A 19,788-nucleotide genomic window follows, 5' to 3' on the forward strand; every position below is an offset into this window, starting at 1 on the left:
AGTCCTTCCAATGAACAACCAGGACTGATCTTCTTTAGGATGGACTGGTTGGATCTCCTTGCAGTCCAAGGGACTCTCAAGAGTCTTCTCCAACACCACAGTTCAAAAGCATCCATTCTTCGGTGCTTAGCTTTCTTCACAGTCCAACTCTCACATCCATACATGACAACTGGAAAAATCATAGCCTTGACTAGATGGACTTTGTTGACAAAGTAATGTCTCTGCTTTTTAATATGCTATCTAGGTTGGGCATAACTTTCCTTCCAAGGAGTAAGCGTCTTTTAATTTCATGGCTGCAATCACCATCTGCAGTGATTTTGGAGCCCAGAAAAATAAAGTCTGACACCATTTCCACTGTTTTCCCATCTATTTCCCATGAAGTGATGGGACCAGATGCCAAGACGGGAGTGGATGAAAAGAAAGATGGGGTAAAGGAGTTTAGGGTACTGTCAAGCCTTGCTGAATTTTCTCTGTAGGTGTGTAAGAATGGGGATGGGGTGGAGAGAAGGGTTGCTAGTATACTTAGGTTGCTCCAGGTGTGGCAACTACCTAGAACTGTTACAAACAAAAAGGACCAAGACACAAAATGTTAGGTTTTAACTTGCAAATCCTTGGATTATTTTAGGAAATCTTATTATTAAAAACTAAAAAATGGACAAATTAATAAGGCTTATTTCCATTATAAAGGTATTTTTCACTTTTCAAAATCAGATTCCAAAGGGAAACTGTATGTTGAAAGGTAAGATTTATCAGTAAATTAGGAATTCAGACTTTAAAATTTTTTCAATCTGGCCAATCCTTCAAGTTATCCCAAGAGGAAGTTTTCTCGTGCCTCTTCTTCCTTCAGAATATTTCTCTGGCTTTTCTGTCCTATTTACAAAGATTTACATCTACTACAATGGCATAAAACACTCTTCCTCTCTTGTTCACAACTTGCTTGATATTTTGTCATTTACCCTCCTTGCATTTTAAGCTCCCCAAACTAAACTATTTTACGCCTACTGTGCTCTCGCTTTTGTTATTTTCTCAGGCTAGATCATCTTCCCTACCTTCTCTGTTAAACTCCTGGCCATCTATCAACACTCAGCTCACACAACACATTTTCAGATAGGAGACAGGCATTATCTCTCTGCTTTATTTGGTCCCTGTATATATTCCTATTATTGTCTACATTGTATTATCTTACAACCCATTTTATATATAATGCATATTATGCATTTTAAATTATTTTTATGATTGCTATTTAAGGTCACCCAGGTGCTAAAACATAGGACAAGTGTTCCGTGTTCTTCCTCAAGTCTCTTTCCCTTTCAGTCTCAGGTATAAAATGGGTACTGTGGCTCCATGAAGATAAAAAATATGTATGTAAAGATCTTACACAGTACTCAATTAAGGCAAGCCATGACTTTAACAGTTTAGTGCCTTGAATAAAGTGCTTGATAACCTGAGTTCAGGAAACGCTTCTTTTAAATGACGTCACTGTAGGCGACTTAAAAATCACAGCACGTCCGGAGAGTACACAATCTAATTACTTAAAACGGGGTTCACCAGCAACACAGCTTAGAGGTTTTGCATAAAACAGAATCCACTGAGTAGCCCAGGCTAGAGGAACAGTAGCTCAACAGCCAAGGTATTCCTGGAATCACTCCCGGGACGGCGGGAAGGGTTTCTCTGGCCCTGGGGGAAGGCCGCCTTCCCCAAAGGATTGCGCGAGGGGCTGGATCTTCATGGCCTGCGGCAAAATCCACCACCTGGGCGGACCAGGCCCCCTCTCGCTCTCGGCGACCAATGGCCACAGCCTCCTCCAGTACTCTGTTCGCTGCCGAGAGCCCAAAGAGCGACCGCAGCCGGAACCCAGCCTGCGATACCCGCGGCTCCGCGCTCCCAGGGCAAACCGAGGCCGTGGGGTCTCCCCACCCTCCACGCAGGGGCGGCGGGGCGGGGCGCGATGACGTCAAGAACAGTGACGCGACGACGCAGCGCGACGCGGTGACGCACGCCCCTTTGTTGGCTCAGTAGCGGTAGCAGCGGCCGTGGAGGTGGCGCTGGGGACTGTTTTCTCTCGGAGGTCTGAGCGGAGCCGCGTCTGACTGAGGCGGGCGGCAAGCGGCCCCCTCGCTCCCTCCCTCCCTCCTCCGCGCCCTCCCCGCCGCCGCCAGCCGCCAACCGCCAACCGCCGCGCCCGGGGAGGAGCCGCGGCCCGCGGGGCCGGAGCCAGGCCTGCGTCCGGACATCAGCCGGAGCCGGAGCGAGAGCCGGGGCCTCGGCGTCCCCGCCCTCTCCCCGCCTCAGGGCCAGCGTCCGCCGGGCCTCCGCGCGTCGCGCCATGGACTCGGACGAGGGCTACAACTACGAGTTCGACGAGGACGAAGAGTGCAGCGAGGAGGACAGCGGCGCCGAGGAGGAGGAGGACGAGGACGACGATGAGCCGGACGATGATAACCTGGATCTGGGCGAGGTGGAGCTGGTGGAGCCGGGGCTGGGCGTCGGCGGGGAGCGGGACGGACTGCTGTGCGGGGAGACGGGCGGCGGCGGCGGCAGCGCTCTGGGGCCCGGTGGTGGCGGCGGCGGTGGTGGAGGCGGCGGCGGGCCGGGGCACGAGCAGGAGGAGGATTACCGCTACGAGGTGCTCACGGCCGAGCAGATTCTGCAACACATGGTGGAATGTATCCGGGAGGTCAACGAGGTCATCCAGGTGAGTGTGGCCCCCGCGCCAGCTTGACCGAGCCGGACCCGGGAGCGGATTCGGGCGGTCCGCGCGGCCCCGAGGGGCAGGCCAGGGCCTGGTGCGCAGCCTAGCCTGGTGCCTCCCGGCCCTGTCTTCTCTTCTGTTGGGGATAGAGCAGACATTCGCCGGGTGTGGGGAGGTGCGCTAGGGGCGGTGCTTTCCAGGTCCTGCTATGGCGGAGGCCTCCGGCCGCCTCAGACTTCTCTTGCGGGCAATTGCTGCGGGTCCCTGGGCCCGGTGTCCTTCCTCTGGCCTCAGGAGAGCTTACAGGGGCGGGGCGGGATGAGAGAAGATCTGGGCCCCTAAGACGGCTTGCCCGGCTTTCAGTCTCACTTGAGCACTTTTGGAAGGGGTTAGAGTAGGCCTAAGGGCTTGCTTGATGTACAGTTGCCCCAAGTGGGCACCAGTTAATAAAGAAATGGATCTGCTTGGTAGTCTTAAGTGCCTACTTTAAAGTGGGGGAAGGGAACTATTTCTTGGAAGAGGTGCTGATGGATCTTTTCTGATGGTGAGGCTTCTGCTTGTATCTTTTTAAATGTTTGCTGTTCGTTTGGGTTCTAACTGCTACTCTTCTCAGTTGTAGCATACTTGAAGCTGTTGGCATAGTTGCTGCAACTTGCATACCCAGCCTTTGCAGCTCAAACAACAGCAAAGCGCAGTGTTATTGTGTAATATTGAACAAGACTTGTATTGTGAGTTAGCAAGTTAGAGAATTTCTGCTTCTGGACTCCTTTCTCTGATAATTTGTATTTCATTGTCGGTAAGTAGGACTCGGTTTAAATTGATAGCCGGATCTCATCTGATCTTCTTGTGGGTCATATTTTGCGTTTTGAGCTTTAGAAAATCAAAAGTTTCAGTTTATTTGGAGAAAACAAATGAGGGGGTCGGGGTACGACTGCAGAATAAAAATGGAGTCTTGATTCAGTATAACTGTTAGAAAACACTAGTTTCATGGAAGAAAACTGTATAGGTGAGCATCAGGTTACTAGTGCCTTCTTGTATGTGATTTTTTTTTTTTTTCCCTTTTAAAATTGGTTGACTAATATTCACTGGTAAATTAGCAGTATGTCACTACGTGCTTGTTGAGCTTGCATGATTAATAGATTCTTTTTATTAAATTTTTTACAGTACTGTTTAGTAAAAAAGACACTTTCTTTTGAAAATGAAGCCATCTATTTAGTCCTGTTTGAAGACAGTGTTTTAAATAATAGTAAAAAAAAAAACAACTGTGATACTTAGTGCTATTACTAAACAGTGGAAATCTCAAACTTTCGTATAGATAATGTAGTCTGAAGAGGAAATTGAAGGGTTGTAGAAGGAAGATAAGTTTTGTAGGTCTTTCTGATCTACAAATACAACACTTACGTTCTTAGGTCACTAAATTGAGAAATTTTTTTTTTTTTTGAGGAAAGTTGAATTTACAGTGAAACCTTGAATTCCCTTTTCATTTATTTATTATATAAAGTATATTGAATCTGATGCTTTCAGACCTATCACCTGGCTTATTCGCATGTTTAATTGCCTTTAAAAATTCATGGATGTTTATTATTTAACTTCTTGTAGTATGTTTTCACGTAGTTAAATCTCATTCAGCCTTTTCAGCTCTTAGGTGTGTCCTCAATCACTGAGGCCAAACCCTACAAATTCTTTATGTCACTTCTGGGACAGAGATGTAGCTAATGCATGTGACATCATTTTTTCTTTGTTAGTTTAGAGGAAGAGGAGTAAACATGGATAAACTGAGCTAAGAAAAGCTACAAAATACTAGAGAATTTTTTTTAGGTGTCCTACTTTAACCATGTTTTCATGCTGGATTTTTGAAACAACTCTTTTTTTTCCTGGTTTACTACTTGTTAAGGGTGCTCCTAAGTAGGACTGCTGAAATGAGTATCTTTCCTTTGTTAGAAGTTAATATTTGGAAATATCAGTAGATCAAAGGATAGGATTTACTCTAGATCTTTCTTGAAATGGTATACACTGAGCAAGTGATGCATTAAACTAGGGTTTGGTTATGTTATAGATTATTTATGTTAATAGATTTAAACAAGTTATACAGGTAACACATTACATTGTAAGAAAAAAACTGATGAGGTGAGGAAAACAAAAGATGAAATAATTATTTTGCCTGCTACTGAGAGAAATACACCAGAATCTGAACTGTAATAATCGTTCCAGATCTGTGGATGAGCTATGCATGTTTAAAAAAAAAATGCAGAATAAAACTACATTCTTTTTATGTTTTCAGTAGAAAAAAAGCAGGTTGCAAAAACAGAGAAAGTCAACAACTTTCTCCTGTCAATAAGTAACTATTTTTCAAGTGTTTACACAGTTACAGATCTAAACTAATTTAGTCAATCTGTTATTATTGGTCTTCCTTTTTATTGTCTAGTTTTCATCTTTTATAAACCTCACTAGGAATATTCTTACAGATAAATGTCTGAATGTTTTATTTTGTTAGGATAAATTGCTGAGCCAAACATTTGCTTATTTTCAACCATTTAATAAATATTAGCACATTGCTTTCAGCAAGGTTATACTAGTTTTCCCTCCATGGTCCTTGATTGGTCATCATTTTTTAATTTTTTTTTTTAACTAATGAGGTTGAATTTCTAAAGAGTTTTTTGGGCATTGGTATTTCGTAAATTACCCTTTGCTTTTGCTCATTTTACCCCCTTTAGGGATGTTTATCTTTGTATTGATTTATGAGACCAGTTTATATTCATAGAGCCTTTAAACATCAGTCGTACAGCTTTTTATTTTTTTTTAAATTAGTTTATTTATCTATTTTTTAACTTTACAATATTGTATTTGTTTTGCCATACATTGACATGAATCCACCATGGGTGTACATGTTTTCCCCTTCCAGAACCCCTCCCACCTCCCTCCCCATCCCATCCCTCCGGGTCATCCTGGTGCACCAGCCCCAAGCGCCCTATATCATGCATCGAACCCGGACTGGCAATTCGTTTCACATATGATAATTTACATGCTTAAATGCCATTCTCCCATATCATCCCGCCCTCGCCCTCTCCCATAGAGTCCATAATACTGTTCTATTTATGTCTCTTTTGATGTCTCGCATACAGGGTTATCTTTACCGATTACAGGTTTTTCAATTAAAGCTAATGTTGGTTTAATATGTAGTAAGTTTTAAGTAAGTTAAAAACCATTCTTTTATTAACTTAGTTCACAACGGGGAGCTTGCTGTTAATTCTAAAAAATTTAAATCCCCTTCTTCCTGGTACTACTTTTCAATATGAATCACGTATGTTAGTGAATTTGAAAATAAATGTGCAGAAGAAAAAGATTGAATGTAAAAAAGTTTGCCAAGTTAATTGATTCTTCCCTGGGGGAATTTGATTCCTTTTTCTGGGCAACAACAGATTAATACTGTTGTTTGTAGATATCTGCTGGTTAGTTCTAGTCTTCAATCAAGTTAACACTTTTTCTTTTAGAAAGCTCTTGGTTTTCTGGCTCTCTGTAACTTTTGTTTGTTTAATTTGATCTTCTTTTATTTAAACTCTTTGTGGCTACTTACCTTTTGAACTTTAAGATCAGGGGTTTTCTGTAACATATCTTAAGGGTAGAGAAGTGCTTAAAGTCCTTTATTTACCCAGCTATATTTAACTAGCATTGTTAATATTAAGATGGTTAATAATATTACAGTGGTTATCTAATGTAGTTGTCTAAATATCTAAGTAATTTATTAAACTAACACTACACAACTCTGGAATTCAAGGATGTTTAAATTTGTTGTGTTTTGTTTCCACAGCATTCTTTAGCAAATGTTGATTGTGCCTTGTGTGTGTGCTGGTCACTATAGAGGATATGGTTCTTGCCTAAGAAGCATATAGAGGTGGGGAACATAGAAATTCTTGGGCTCAATTCCCAGAGATTGTTATCCGTTAGTCAAGTCTGAATTGGAGCCTAAGCATCTTACATTTTTAGCCAGTCCAGTGATAGTTCTGAACGACTGGAATGTTCATAGTTCACCCAGTGTCATGATTTTGACTCACTCGGGGAAAATGAGTAAGAAGGGCAGTAACCCTTAGGAATACCACATTTAAAGGATATGCTGAGGAAGAGGCACATGGAACTGTTAGATGTGAGTGATCAGACAGGAAGCAAAAGAGAATTGGGTGGGCTTCTTACTATTAGAAGATTTATTATTCTTAATAACCTGATTTAAAAGACAACAAATTTTCTGTTGGCTGTTGATATGAAATCTTTAATATTTTGCCCATTTTTTATATAAAATATTTGAAGTACTTCTAAGCTGAGGTTTCATGCATAAATTAGAGGCAGTATAGTCCAGTGTATTGTGTATTGGTTCAGGAATCAGTTCTAGCCACTGCTTTTCCTAACTGGCAGGTTAATTTTCACATCATAGAACCTTCAGTTTTTGTCTGCTTCCCCCCGCTCCCCCCTTTTTTTGATTTGGGAAGTTAAAACAGGACTGTTGAACTACTAGATGGGTCTTTTCTACATTAATGCTTAATTTTTCTAATATCCTTTTAAAAAACCCTCAGTGAATTAGAGGTACTCCTTGTTTCAATGAAATTGAACTCAAGTGGGCATATCAAGATAAATTTAGATTGGTTAACTGGGTTAGGGGGAATTTTGTGTGTGTGTGTGTGTGTGTATGTTGAAGCCATTGCGGTGTTTGGTGTAGTTTATTCCTTTTGAACTTTTTTTTTTACCCAGCTGATCTCCTTGAGTTACAAGCTTTAAGTTATGTTCTTTTTGAATCACTTATAGCATTAGTCATGAATCAGGAACTGTGGGGGTGGGATCCAGCAGTCTGTTTTAACAAGCATTCCAGGTGATGCTGATACAAGCTAAAGTTTGAGAACTACTTGGTCTAGTTGAGATTTAACAGCAGTGTTTTCCATGTATAATGACTAGTGATGAATTACTATAGAGTGGGTTAATGATGGAAGGCAAATTGTTTAAGAAACTAATAAAAGGAAAATTTCGAGAGCCTGAGCAGTTACGAGGAAAGAGCTAGCTAGAGAGAGCCTACAAATAACAGTTACTAAGCTAATCATGGAGGGGATTTGTTATCATTACTGTTCTTCTTCAGATTAGAGTAGTCTATACTCAGTTATTTCAAACATGCAAGCCAAACCAGTGACAATCTCATATTCTAGGTTGGAACATTTGGGTTTTCTTCCACCCTTTCTCACCCCCAGGGTTTTTTATTTTTATTTTTTAAAAATAAAAATAGTTGAGAGAGTTTTTTTATTTGATACACTGGAAGGGATATAAGGAATTGAATACTGTAAATGCAGTTGCTCAGTACTGTACAGAATGTTGAAGAAAATGTGAGACTTACTCTTAAGGAGTTCATGGTCTCTGAATTTCGACTCTTAAAGCTGTTAGATCAGTGCTAAATGGATTGTAATAGGTATTCATGGAAGAGATCTGTGAGTTTTATCTGGAACATGTCTAGGATTTAGATGGATAGAAGAGACAGATAGGAAGCCATTCTAAGAAATTGAAATAAGAATGAGGAAGCTGTGTCCCAGTGATGGTGAGGTCACCTCAGGTAAAACAGTTTGTTAATTATAAGTGATAATGTTGTAAAAGCTGGGAGGTTTGATACTCTGAACAAAGATAGGCAGAAGTCATCAGATCAGATTACTTTCTTGTGGGTTTGTCCTGTGGCAACTATATGTATTATTTTTAGCCCTGTATTTTCCTCAAAACTTAGTGGCTTAAAAACAGCAAACATTTATTATCTCACACTTTCTGTGGGTCACAATTCTGACTTCAGCTTAGTTGGGTGCCTGTTTTAGGGTCTCTTATAAGGCTGCAACTCAACATACTGGGCTAGATTGTAGTTATCAAGGTTTGACTAGAGGAAGATCCCCTCGCGAGCTCACTCGTGACTGTTGGCAAGCCTCAGGATTTTTCACTGGCTGTTTTTTGCCCAGTTCCCTGGCATGTGGGCTTCACTGAAAAGTGGCTTACAACACAGTAGCTTCTTTCCTTTGGGGTAAAGGGTTTCTGATAGAGAACCCCCCAGATGGAAGCCACACTCCTGTAACACCATCTCAGAAATGACATCCTATCACTTTGCCATACTCTACCTGTTTTAAGTGAAGAACTAAAGAGGAAGGGATTACACAAAAGTATGAAGATGAGGAGGTAGATCCTGGGGACCGTTTTAGATGCTTCTTACTATGATACATATAATCTGGCTCAGTTAAGAGGTGAATGAGAACTATAGTATAATGGTTATCTATCCAGTCAATTTATATACTAATGGGAGTGTGTAGTAATTTGGATTTTTTATTTTAGAATAACCGTAAATTATTTGTGTTTGGCTTTGCAAAGTGTTATATCTTTAAATGATAAGTATTCCTAATTACCTTCAGTGGCTGAGATTGAAAGAATAGTTTGCAGCTTCTTGGAATTATTAATAGCTGGCAGGAATCTGAGATTCTCCAGTCTGTTGGGTTTTTTTTTTAAACTCTAGTTACATAGTGGAATCACCTGGGAATTTTTCCATCACATTTTAAATTTTGAGATAATTGTAGAGTCAAATACTGTTGGCAAGATATAATGCAGAGAGATCCCCTATACCCTTTACTGATTTTTTACGATGATAACATCTTGCAGAACTAGTATATAGTATCATAATCAGTATATTGATACTGATGCAGTTTACTCATTCAGATTTCTTTACTTGAGGATTTTTTAAAAAATATTGGGACTCATAACCCAAGGCTAAGCAAATGAATCAAATGAATTTCTAGGAGTTTGGACCAGGCATTATCATTAAACAGAAGTTTTCCCTTGTTTATTTTAATGCACAGCCGGGTTGAAAGCAAAGTCATTGTTCTTGTCCAGTGTCTTTAAGAATCCTCTCTTTGTAACATTCCAGTCTGCTTAACTATGAGTAAATGACAGTAAACTAGTTTGTGATATAGCTCATTCTAACTCTTGATTTTCGAAAAAAAATGGAATTAAACTGTTACCACTTTAACTTTGGTCCATTGTTCCTAGGGTGGCTCTTTGATATTTTTAGTTGTTTTCTTTTTTTTTTTTAATTATTTATTTATGGCTGCATTGGGTCTTCATTGCTGCTCTCAGACTTTCTCTAGTTGCAGTGCAGGAGCTTCTCATTGCGGTGGCATCTCTTGTTGCAGAGCTCAGGCTCTAGCGTACAAGCACTGAGTTGCCAGGTGGCATATGGAATCTGCCCTGCACTGGCAAGCAGATTCTTAAACCACTGGACCACCAGGGAAGTCCTGTTTTTTTCTTAACAATTATTGTTTGGAAACATGAAGGAAAAACTTTTTCTTGAAGATAATCAATCCTCTTTTCTTTGTCTCTTCTATGACAGTGAACCTGTATCTTTGGTTATGCATGTTGCCTACGTCTCTAATTTTCAATTATACAGTGCCTTTCCTAGGTATAATATCACAGGCCCATAACTTTGTTACGATCTTGTCTATTTATACAGTTCATCTTTTAATATTGATACTATATCAATATCAGGTTGATACTGATATCAGTAACCTTTGGTTACTATGTAACCTTACAAATAGCTTAATTATTCCCTTTAACTGATGGGATAAATAGAAGATTGAGTGGTTAGACTGACATTTGATGATCACTTACTAGGTGAGAGAATAATCTGTAATCCGAGGCTGCTTCTAACCTGGGATCACTGAATCCTTTGGGACTGATGAGATGGGTCCTTGATAAGGCACTCCTTGCCTTCATGGCTGATTCATGTCAATGTATGGCAAAAACTATTACAATATTGTAAAGTAATTAGCCCCCAACTAAAATAAATAAATTTATTAAAAAAACAAAAAAAAAACAAAAAAAATAAAATAAAATAAAAATAAAAAAGCCTACTGTGTTTAAGACAAAGTAAATCAAAACTACCCAAGCTAATTAAAATGTGGGCCAGTGTTGGATCTTCAGTTCCAAAAGAATGGGCATGTTTTATAGCGTCAGTAGATTTCTACAATCATGTATTTTAAGTTTCTGAAATGGAGCTGGACCCTACTGTGGTCCTTCCCCACCCACGTTGTTTTGTCTGGAAAAATTTGAGCCAAAGAATAGGTTTAATCAGATAAATGAGAAGATACAAAAACAAAGGAAAACAGTCCAACGAAACTGTTGTTCAGTTGCTCAATCTTGTCTGATTCTTTGCAAGCCCATGGACTGCAGCACGGCAGGCTTCCCTGTCCTTCACCATCTCCTGGAGCTTGCCCAGACTCATGTCCATTGAATCAGAGATGCCATCTAACCATCTTGAATAATACCTCATTTCTTAATCTTGCTGTGTGGTAGATGTCAGTTGGTGTTTGAATTAAATTAATGGGTAGTTTGATATCTTAGAAGGCAGTTTTAAAGGGTCTTATTGAGCTTGCATCTGCTCTGGCAGATTAACTTTTCAGAGGCTCTACTTTTTCTCTTTTTAAAAATGAGAATACTAGTATTAAGGTCAAATACTGTATTGGGAGCTTTTTCATGTAATTTTTTTTCTTTAACGTAAACTTGCTGAATAGCATTTTCCCCTTTTTCCTATGTTCCATTTAAAACAAGTGTCACAAGTGACCTGACACTTAATACATTTTGGCAAAAAGTACAGCAGATAATGAAGTATTAGGTAACATTTCCTTATTACTAAGACATTTGTTTAGACAATGCTAAGAATAGCTATAATCCCAGACACTTCTCCCCAGACTTGATTTGCTATCTGCTGTGAAACTGTCATACTTCTAATTCAAATATTAACTGATTCTAATTACATATTATATCCTTTCTCAGTCACAGTTGTACAGTTTTTTAGGGATTAAGTATATGCTAGAGACTGAGAAGTATATTCTGATTTTCTTAGCAAATATTTATTTTTTTTTTTAAATAAATTTATTTATTTTAGTTGGGGGCTAATTACTTTACAATATTGTAATAGTTTTTGCCATACATTGACATGAATCAGCCATGAGTTTACATGTGTTCCCCTTCCTGGACCCCCCACCCACCTCCCTCCCCATCCCATCCCTCTGGGTCATCCCATTGCCCCGGCCCTGAGCCTTTGTCTCATGCATCAAACATGGAATGGTGTTCTGTTTCACATATGATAATATACATGTTTCAATGCTATTCTCCCAGAACGTCCCACCCTCACCTTCTCCCTCAGAGTCCATAAAATTGTTCTATGCATATGTGTCTCTTATTCTGTCTCGCATATAGGGTTATCGTTACCATCTTTCAAATTCCATATATATGCATTAGTATACTGTATTGTTGTTTTTCTTTCTGGCTTACTTCACTCAATATTTATAAGTAAAAACCTCTTATGTGGACTCATTGAAATTTGTGACATTTTGGACAGGTATTCCTCTGAAACCCATTTAAAAACAAATTTATTGCCTTTTCTCTTTAAGGCTGTTCTTCCTTTGATGGATTTACTAATCAACCATTCTTGGAATTTGAAAATCATTGATTTTTTTTTGCCCCAGCATTTCCTGTGTCCAGTTAGTCCTGATCAACTTACTCTGAAATTTGTTATTCCTCTCCTTTTAACTAAATAGGAAACACACATTTTCTGTTATATGTCTAGCCTAGATACTTTAATATGGTGTATGAGGCTTCCTCACCTCGATTTCTGGTAATTTTTTCATTCTTATTGCTGTTTCTGATTTTCCCACCATTCCCAATTGCACTACTTATAATTTCTTACTATATAAATGCACATTTATGTTTTCCTGTTTTTGTTCATGCTGATTCCTCTTTTTGTGATTGCTCTTTCTCTTTTTTTAAAAAAATTATGTTTTATTTTTGGTTGCGCTGGGTCTTCATTGCTTTCAGTAGTTGCGATGAGTAGGGGCTACTCTTTTTTGCCAGGCATGGGCTTCTCATTGCAGTGGCTTCTCTTGTTTCACAGGCTCTAGGCGCAGGGGCTTCAGTAGTTGCAACATGCAGGCCCAGTAGTTGTGGCTTGACTCAGTAGTTATGGCATAGTTATGGCATAGGGGCTTAGTTGCTCCAAGGCATGAGAAATCTTCCCAGACTGGATATAGAACCCATGTCCCCTGCATTGGCTGCTGCTGCTGTTCAGTCGCTCAGTTGTGTCCGACTCTTTGTGACTCTGTGGACTGTAGCCCACCAAGCTCCTGTCTATCCACGGGATTCTTCAGGCAAGAATACTGGGGTGGGTTGCAATGCCCTCCTTCAGAGGATTTTCCCGACCCAGGAATCAAACCTGGGTCTCCTATATTGCATTGGCAGGCAGATTCTTATCCACTATACCACCAGGGAAGTCTTCTTTCTCTTTTTAACTGCCTGATACCCTTCTACTCATACCCTGCTCAGATATTACATATCTCTTACCAGGTCCCGCTTCCCTACCATCACTGCTCTTTTACCTGTGTTTGCATAGCCCTTTATATGGATATTACAGGAGGCTGTAATACAGCCATCCCAATACCTAAGTCACTAGCTGGCTATGAGGGTTTTGAAGATAAGAGTCGAGTCTTCATCCATAGCGTATGTCACACTAATAGTCTTTGACATAGTAGAAACTCAGTGAATATGAGTTGAGTTGTTGAGTTGAGTCGCTCAGTCATGTCCGACTCTTTGTGACCCCATGAATCACAGCACGCCAGGCCTCCCTGTCCATCACCAACTCCCAGAGTTTACCCAAACACATGTCCATCGAGTTGGTGATGCCATCCAACCATCTCATCCTCTGTCGTCCCCTTCTCCTCCTGCCCCCAATCCTTCCCAGCATTAAGGTCTTTTCCAATGAGTCAACTCTTCGCATGAGGTGGCCAAAGTATTGGAGTTCAGCTTCAACATCAGTCCTTCCAGTGAACACCCAGGACTGATCTCCTTTAGGATGGACTGGTTGGGTCTTCTTGCAGTCCAAGGGACTCTCAAGAGTCTTCACCAACACCACAGTTCAAAAGCATCAATTCTTTGGCGCTCAGCTTTCTTCACCGTCCAACTCTCACATCCATACATGACTACTGGAAAAACCGTAGCCTTGACTAGATGGAGCTTTGTTGGCAAAGTAATGTCTCTGCTTTTAAATATGCTATCTAGGTTGGTCATAACCTTCTTTCCAAGGAGTAAGCGTCTTTTAATTTCATGGCTGCAATCACCATCTGCAGTGATTTTGGAGCCCCGAAAAACAAAATCCGACGCTGTTTCCACTGTGTCCCCATCTATTTCCTGTGAAGTGATGGAGCCAGATGCCATGATCTTAGTTTTCTGAACGTTGAGCTTTAAGCCAACTTTTTCACTCTCCTTCTTCACCTTCATCAAGAGGCTCTTTAGTTCTTCTTTGCTTTCTGCCATAAGGGTGGTGTCATCTGCATATCTGAGGTTATTGATATTTTTCCCAGCAATCTTGGTTCCAGCTTGTGTTTCTTCCAGCCCAGCGTTTCTCATGATGTACTCTGCATATAAGTTAAATAAGCAGGGTGACAATATACAGCCTTGACGTACTCCTTTTCCTACTCGGAACCAGTCTGCTGTTCCATGTCCAGTTCTAACTGTTGCTTCCTGACCTGCATACAGGTTTCTCAAGAGACAGGTCAGGTGGTCTGGTATCCCCATCTCTTTCAGAATTTTCCACAGTTTATTGTGATCCACACAGTCAAAGGCTTTGGCATAGTCAATAAAGCAGAAATAGATGTTTTTCTGGAACTCTCTTGCTTTTTCAATGATCCAGCGGATATTGGCAATTTGATCTCTGGTTCCTCTGCCTTTTCTAAAACCAGCTTGAACATCTGGAAGTTCACGGTTCACGTATTGCTGAAGCCTGGCTTGGAGAATTTTGAGCATTACTTTACTAGCATGTGAGATGCGTGCAAATGTGCGGTAGTTTGAGCATTCTTTGGCATTGCCTTTCTTTGGGATTGGAACGAAAACTGACCTTTTCCAGTCCTGTGGCCACTGCTGAGTTTTCCAGTGAATACATGTTCATTGAAGTTTGTCCCTTGTTTCCTTGGTTTCCTTATCTGTAAACCAAAGAGAGCCAGATATGATTTTCTTCAGGCACTAATAAATTATTTTATGATTTCCAGATAGTACCACAGTAGTAGTGTAAGGTGACAAGAAAAAAGTGTTTGAATTGCAAGAGTGCAAACTTTTTAAAGCCTCTGAATATACAGTGACTCTTTTAGATTTAACTTTCTTATTTGCATGTAGTTCCTTGGCACTTTATATGAACTGAGAGTTACATGAAAAATAACTTAGTGACTCTAATGCAGTCAGTAGTTCTCAAAGTATGGTCTGTGAGAGGAAAACTTTTTAGGACATTATTAGCCTGTTAACATGCTGGGATTTGTACTGATAGTGCAGAAGCAATGGATGGTTACGTAAAACCATGGGAACCTTAGCAAGATCAAGTCAGAGGTGCTAATTATACTAGTACTAGTCATTTTATTTTTCACTGCCACACATTCATTAAAAAATGTTGATTTCACTTATTGTCCTGGATGAAGCAGTAAAAATTATTAGTATTATTTTATCTTACCCTTAAGTACACATTTTCTTAATGTCTTATGTGGCACTTCTACATACTCAGGTACAGAGGTTGTCTTGAAGAAAAACATTCGTGCATTTGATTGGTTTCTGAGCTGAACAAGCTGCTTGATGGAATACCAATTTTACTTGGAAAAAAATGACAAACTGATTATTCAGACAAATGGAAATAAACATATGGTAACTATTTCTCCAAATACACCTGTTATTTAAAAAAAAAAACTGCTTACAGTATTTGTTGCCAATGATAAATATTTAAAGTTTTTAAGTGGAAATTAGAATTTTGGAAAACATATCTGCCACTGTGAGACTGAGACTGACAATATCCTGGTGATGAGATCCTGTGTAATATATCAACATTTGGAAGATCTGCTTTTAACATAATGAACCAGTATTTTTCAAATGACTAATTTTTCAGTGACCAGTTGTGATATTTCACAGTCATACATTGGTAAATGATCCGTTCAAAGTACAAGATAGACCACTGGATTTTAATATGACAAGAGTAAGAAAAGTTCTTTGATATGATTTCAGATTCTATTTTACAGCTAGCTTTTAAGAAACTACCACCTTTTGAGTTTTGGTGTAATATAAAAAAATATCCATAGTTATCTGAAAAGGCTATAAAAGTTCTCCTGCTTTTTCCAACTCTACAATCTTTGTGAGACTATCTTTTCTTTTTTCTTTAAATAAAACAACATATTTGAGGATTGAATACAGAAGCACATTTGAGAATCCAATTGTTCTCTATTTACCCAGTTATTAAAGACTTAAACAGTGCACTTTTTCTCTCTGTTTTAGACCATACAATTTATTTTAATAAAAATGGGCTTTATATTAACATAATGGGGTTTATTACTGTTATTTTTAATGAATTAATAAATATTTTAAAAATTCTGTTTTGATATCTAACATAAATACTGATAGTTATAATTCACATGAACAGAACTCTTTGGCACCTTCAGTAATGTTAAAGTTTAAAAAGGGTTCTGAGGCCAAACAGATTGAGAGTTGCTGCTTTGATATTCTGAAATATTTCTGAATCACTAAGGAAACATAGTATTGGCTTGCAAACAGGAGGTACGACTAACCATTACATGACTGACCACACTATGCGTTTACTTTAAATTAGTAATGGGTTATACATGACGGGTTAGGAATTACTGCTGATTAATCAGAAACATACATAAGCTATGTTAGATGATGTGCTAATATGTAACAGAAATATTAGAAATGTAAATCATAAAATATGACTAATTCTGGAAAGATGTTTAGAAATGGAGTGGGATGCTTAATTTTTTCAAGGAGTAGTTAGTAGAGATATCACCTGATATATTCCATTAATTTGTTTATATTCTGACTTCTTACATTGAAATGAAAGCTCTGTGAGAGCAGTGGCTGTGTTTTATTCATTGCTGTAGTCCCAGTGCCCAGAACAGTACCTGACACACTGTGAGTGCTAAGTCGCTTCAGTCGTGTCCGACTCTGTGCAACCCAATGGATTGTAGCTCTCCAGGCTCCTCTGTCCATGGGATTTTCCAGGCAAGAATACTGGAGTCGATTGCCATGCCTTCCTCCAGGGGAGCCTCTCAATCCAGGGGTCGAATCTGCACTGCCTATATCTCTTGCATTGGCAGATGGGTTCTTTACCACTCTGCCACCTGGGAAGCCCACCTGACACATAGTAGTTACTTAGCAAACATTTTTGTGTACACATTTTTATTTTACCCCTGTTCTTTAATATTTTGCTATGTATATAATTTTAGGTTGGTAGTTTTCTTTCAGCACTTAAAAGATTCCATTGTTTTCTGGCTTCTATTGTTTGTGGTAGGAGGAAGCTAAGGAACCTTTTAATCTGGGTGTTTATAATATTTTAGACTTTGTGTCTAGTTGTGGTTTTCTTTATGTTTATTTTGCTTTGTGTTTTCAGATCCTTTTGAATCTTTGGGGGTGATGTCTTATGGGTTTTGGAAATTCTCAGTTTTGCCTTTATCCTGTTTCCTCCAGTTGCACATTATATTAGAGCTTTTTATTATGTTCCATATGTGTTCGATGCTCTTTTGTGTATCTTATATCCTTTTTCCTCTGTGCTTCAATTTGATTGATTTCTATTGATCTATTGTCTGAGTCTCTACATCTGTGTTCTCCTTTATCTGATTTGCTATTAAACACCTCTCAATTATTTCAGATACTATATTCTGGAGTTTCCATTTAATTCTTTTTTACTGATGCTGATTTTCTAGTGATATTTTTCTTTTCATTTGTGTTACATCTTCTGCATTATTTTCTCCAGCATATTAAGAATTTATTACTAAAAGTTTTGTCAGCTAACTACCAACATCTGGATTATCTGTTAGTCTCTACGTACTATTTTGTTTTCAGTCACGTGTTCTTGTCATTTGACATATTTTGATTACATGCCAGTACCTCTGTATAAAGTATTTAGAGATTCTGAATGATGCTGGATTCCTCCAGAGAGGATTTTTGTTTTTCCTTCTGCTTGACAGTGAGAGTGGTGAGTGGTTGTCTTAATCCAGTAAGGTTGAGTTCTAGCCCTGTTCAGTTCTAGTCTGTCTCTTATCTGCCGTTGGCTTTTTAGTCTTCAACTAAGAACTGATGTTTTTTCAGCAGTCCCTCTCCTAAGGGCTCCCAAACTTTATTTCCTTCCCAGACTGCTGGAAGCACCAATCTGTGTTTCAGAGGCTCTAGATTTTTAGTCTTGGTCCTGTGTGATCCCAGGATTCACAAATGTTCCGGGCGGAAGACCAGCCATTCCTCTACTCATTGAGATACTGCTTCGAGTCTCAGTATTCGTTTCCTTTTGTTGTTGTAATAAGTTAACACAAAGTTAGTGACTCTGGACAACAGAAATTCATTATTTTACACTTGAGAAAGTCAGAAGTTCAAAGTGAATCTCACTGGGCTAAAATCAAGGAGTTGCTGTGTTCCTTCTGGAGGCCCTATGGGAGAATCTATTCCCTTGACGTTTTCACTACTAGAGGCTGCCTACATTCCTTGACTTATGGCTTCCTAACTCTAACCTTCCGGAGAAGGCAATGGCACCCCACTCCAGTACTCTTGCCTGGAAAATCCCATGGACAGAGGAGCGTGGTAGGCTACAGTCCATGGGGTTGCTAAGAGTCAGACACGACTGAGCAACTTCACTTTCACTTTTCCCTTCCATGCACCGGAGAAGGAAATGCAACCCACTCCAGTGTTCTTGCCTGGAGAATCCCAGGGACGGCGGAGCCTGGTGGGCTGCCGTCTATGGGGCCGCACAGAGTCGGACACGACTGAAGCGACTTAGCAGCAAGTCTAACCTTCAGAGTCAGAAAAGCATAGCATCTTCAGATCTTTTCTCCACTTTTGCCTCCTCCTTCTTTTAAAAAGACCCTTTGATTACATTGGGTTGACCTGGAAAATCTCTAAGGCAGCTAATTAGCAGCTTTAGTTACATCTGCAACATTAATTCCTCTCTGCCATGTATTATAAATTCATGGGTTCCAAATATTAGGATATGAACATCTCTTGGTGGGGGAACCACTTTGCTGCCTGTCAATAGCACCCCTCTGTGGTAGATTATCAGTCTTCTGCTTGCTCCCAGAATTCTCAAGTGCCTACAGGTAAAAACCACTGAGGTTGTAAAATTACCAGCTTCTCTAGTTTTTGTTGCCTTCACAGCTCTCTGCTGTTTTCAGACATGATTTTGGGACATTATTCAGCTTTTCTGGTTCTGGATGGGGATGGTTGTTTACATCTTAACTATATTCTACTTGAAAATGGAATAATAAATATTTTTAAAAATCAGTCAATATCCTTAGTCTATCAGATCTGTCTTGGAGATTTTTGAAGCATGTTTTCCATGGGTGTATACAGCGACGTGGGCTTTTGAACTTCCATTCCAGCTAGAAAGTATGACAGTTTAAAGATTGGAGTAAGGGAATGTCTGAGATTTGGGAAAATAACAGGATGGAGGGGGAAAAAAAGATCTAATTTACTCATTTTTATGTAAGGAAAGGTGTAAAACATAGAAGTGGTAATAATCGCTGATATTTATGAACTGTGCTAGGTGTTTTCATCCATGTTTATTAGTTTATTACAAAATCCCAAGAAAGTAGCATTATCTCCATTATATAGATGAGTAAATTGAAGTTAGAGAAGCTGAGAAATAGTTTCTCAGGGAATCTCAGTTTCTCTGTTACAGACTGGTGGAGGACATTGAAACTGGGTCTTTTTGACTTAAAATAGAAATTCTTTCTGCTATACCAAACTTTTTCAGACCTTAGTTGGACTTTGACAGTCAAATTCTCATACTTAAGTTTTCTTTGTGTTTGTATTCTGAAAACTTTAGTACTAAAAGAATCTTTCATTTTGGCTAATTGACTAATTTTAAATGTCTCGTATTAGTTATCTATTGCTGCATAACACATTACCTAGCACTAGAGATTTAAAACAGCAAACATTTGTTATAGCTTTAGGTTGCTTAGCTGGGTGATTCTGGGTCAGGGTCTCTGATTAGGTTGTAGTTGTCCTGTCAGCCT

General features: G+C 39.5%; 2 protein-coding genes across 2 annotated transcripts in view; both read left to right on the plus strand.

The window, feature by feature from the left end:
- Positions 1 to 6,584, plus strand: part of LOC145512501 (transmembrane protein 202-like) — a 32,010-nt gene extending 25,426 nt beyond the window's left edge. Inside the window, exon 7 of the mRNA XM_081506348.1 lies at positions 6,501 to 6,584. The gene's annotated coding sequence lies outside the window, so the exon portion shown is untranslated. The remainder of the gene's footprint in view (positions 1 to 6,500) is intronic.
- Positions 2,015 to 19,788, plus strand: part of ARIH1 (ariadne RBR E3 ubiquitin protein ligase 1) — a 105,601-nt gene continuing 87,827 nt past the window's right edge. The window contains exon 1 of the mRNA XM_081506319.1: positions 2,015 to 2,695. Coding sequence (XP_081362445.1) covers positions 2,327 to 2,695 — 369 coding nt within the window. The 5' untranslated portion in view covers positions 2,015 to 2,326. The remainder of the gene's footprint in view (positions 2,696 to 19,788) is intronic.

Source organism: Giraffa tippelskirchi, chromosome 7 (assembly GCF_054371585.1).
Source record: "Giraffa tippelskirchi isolate mGirTip1 chromosome 7, T2T-mGirTip1v1.2.pri, whole genome shotgun sequence".
Classification (NCBI taxonomy): Eukaryota; Metazoa; Chordata; class Mammalia; order Artiodactyla; family Giraffidae; genus Giraffa; species Giraffa tippelskirchi.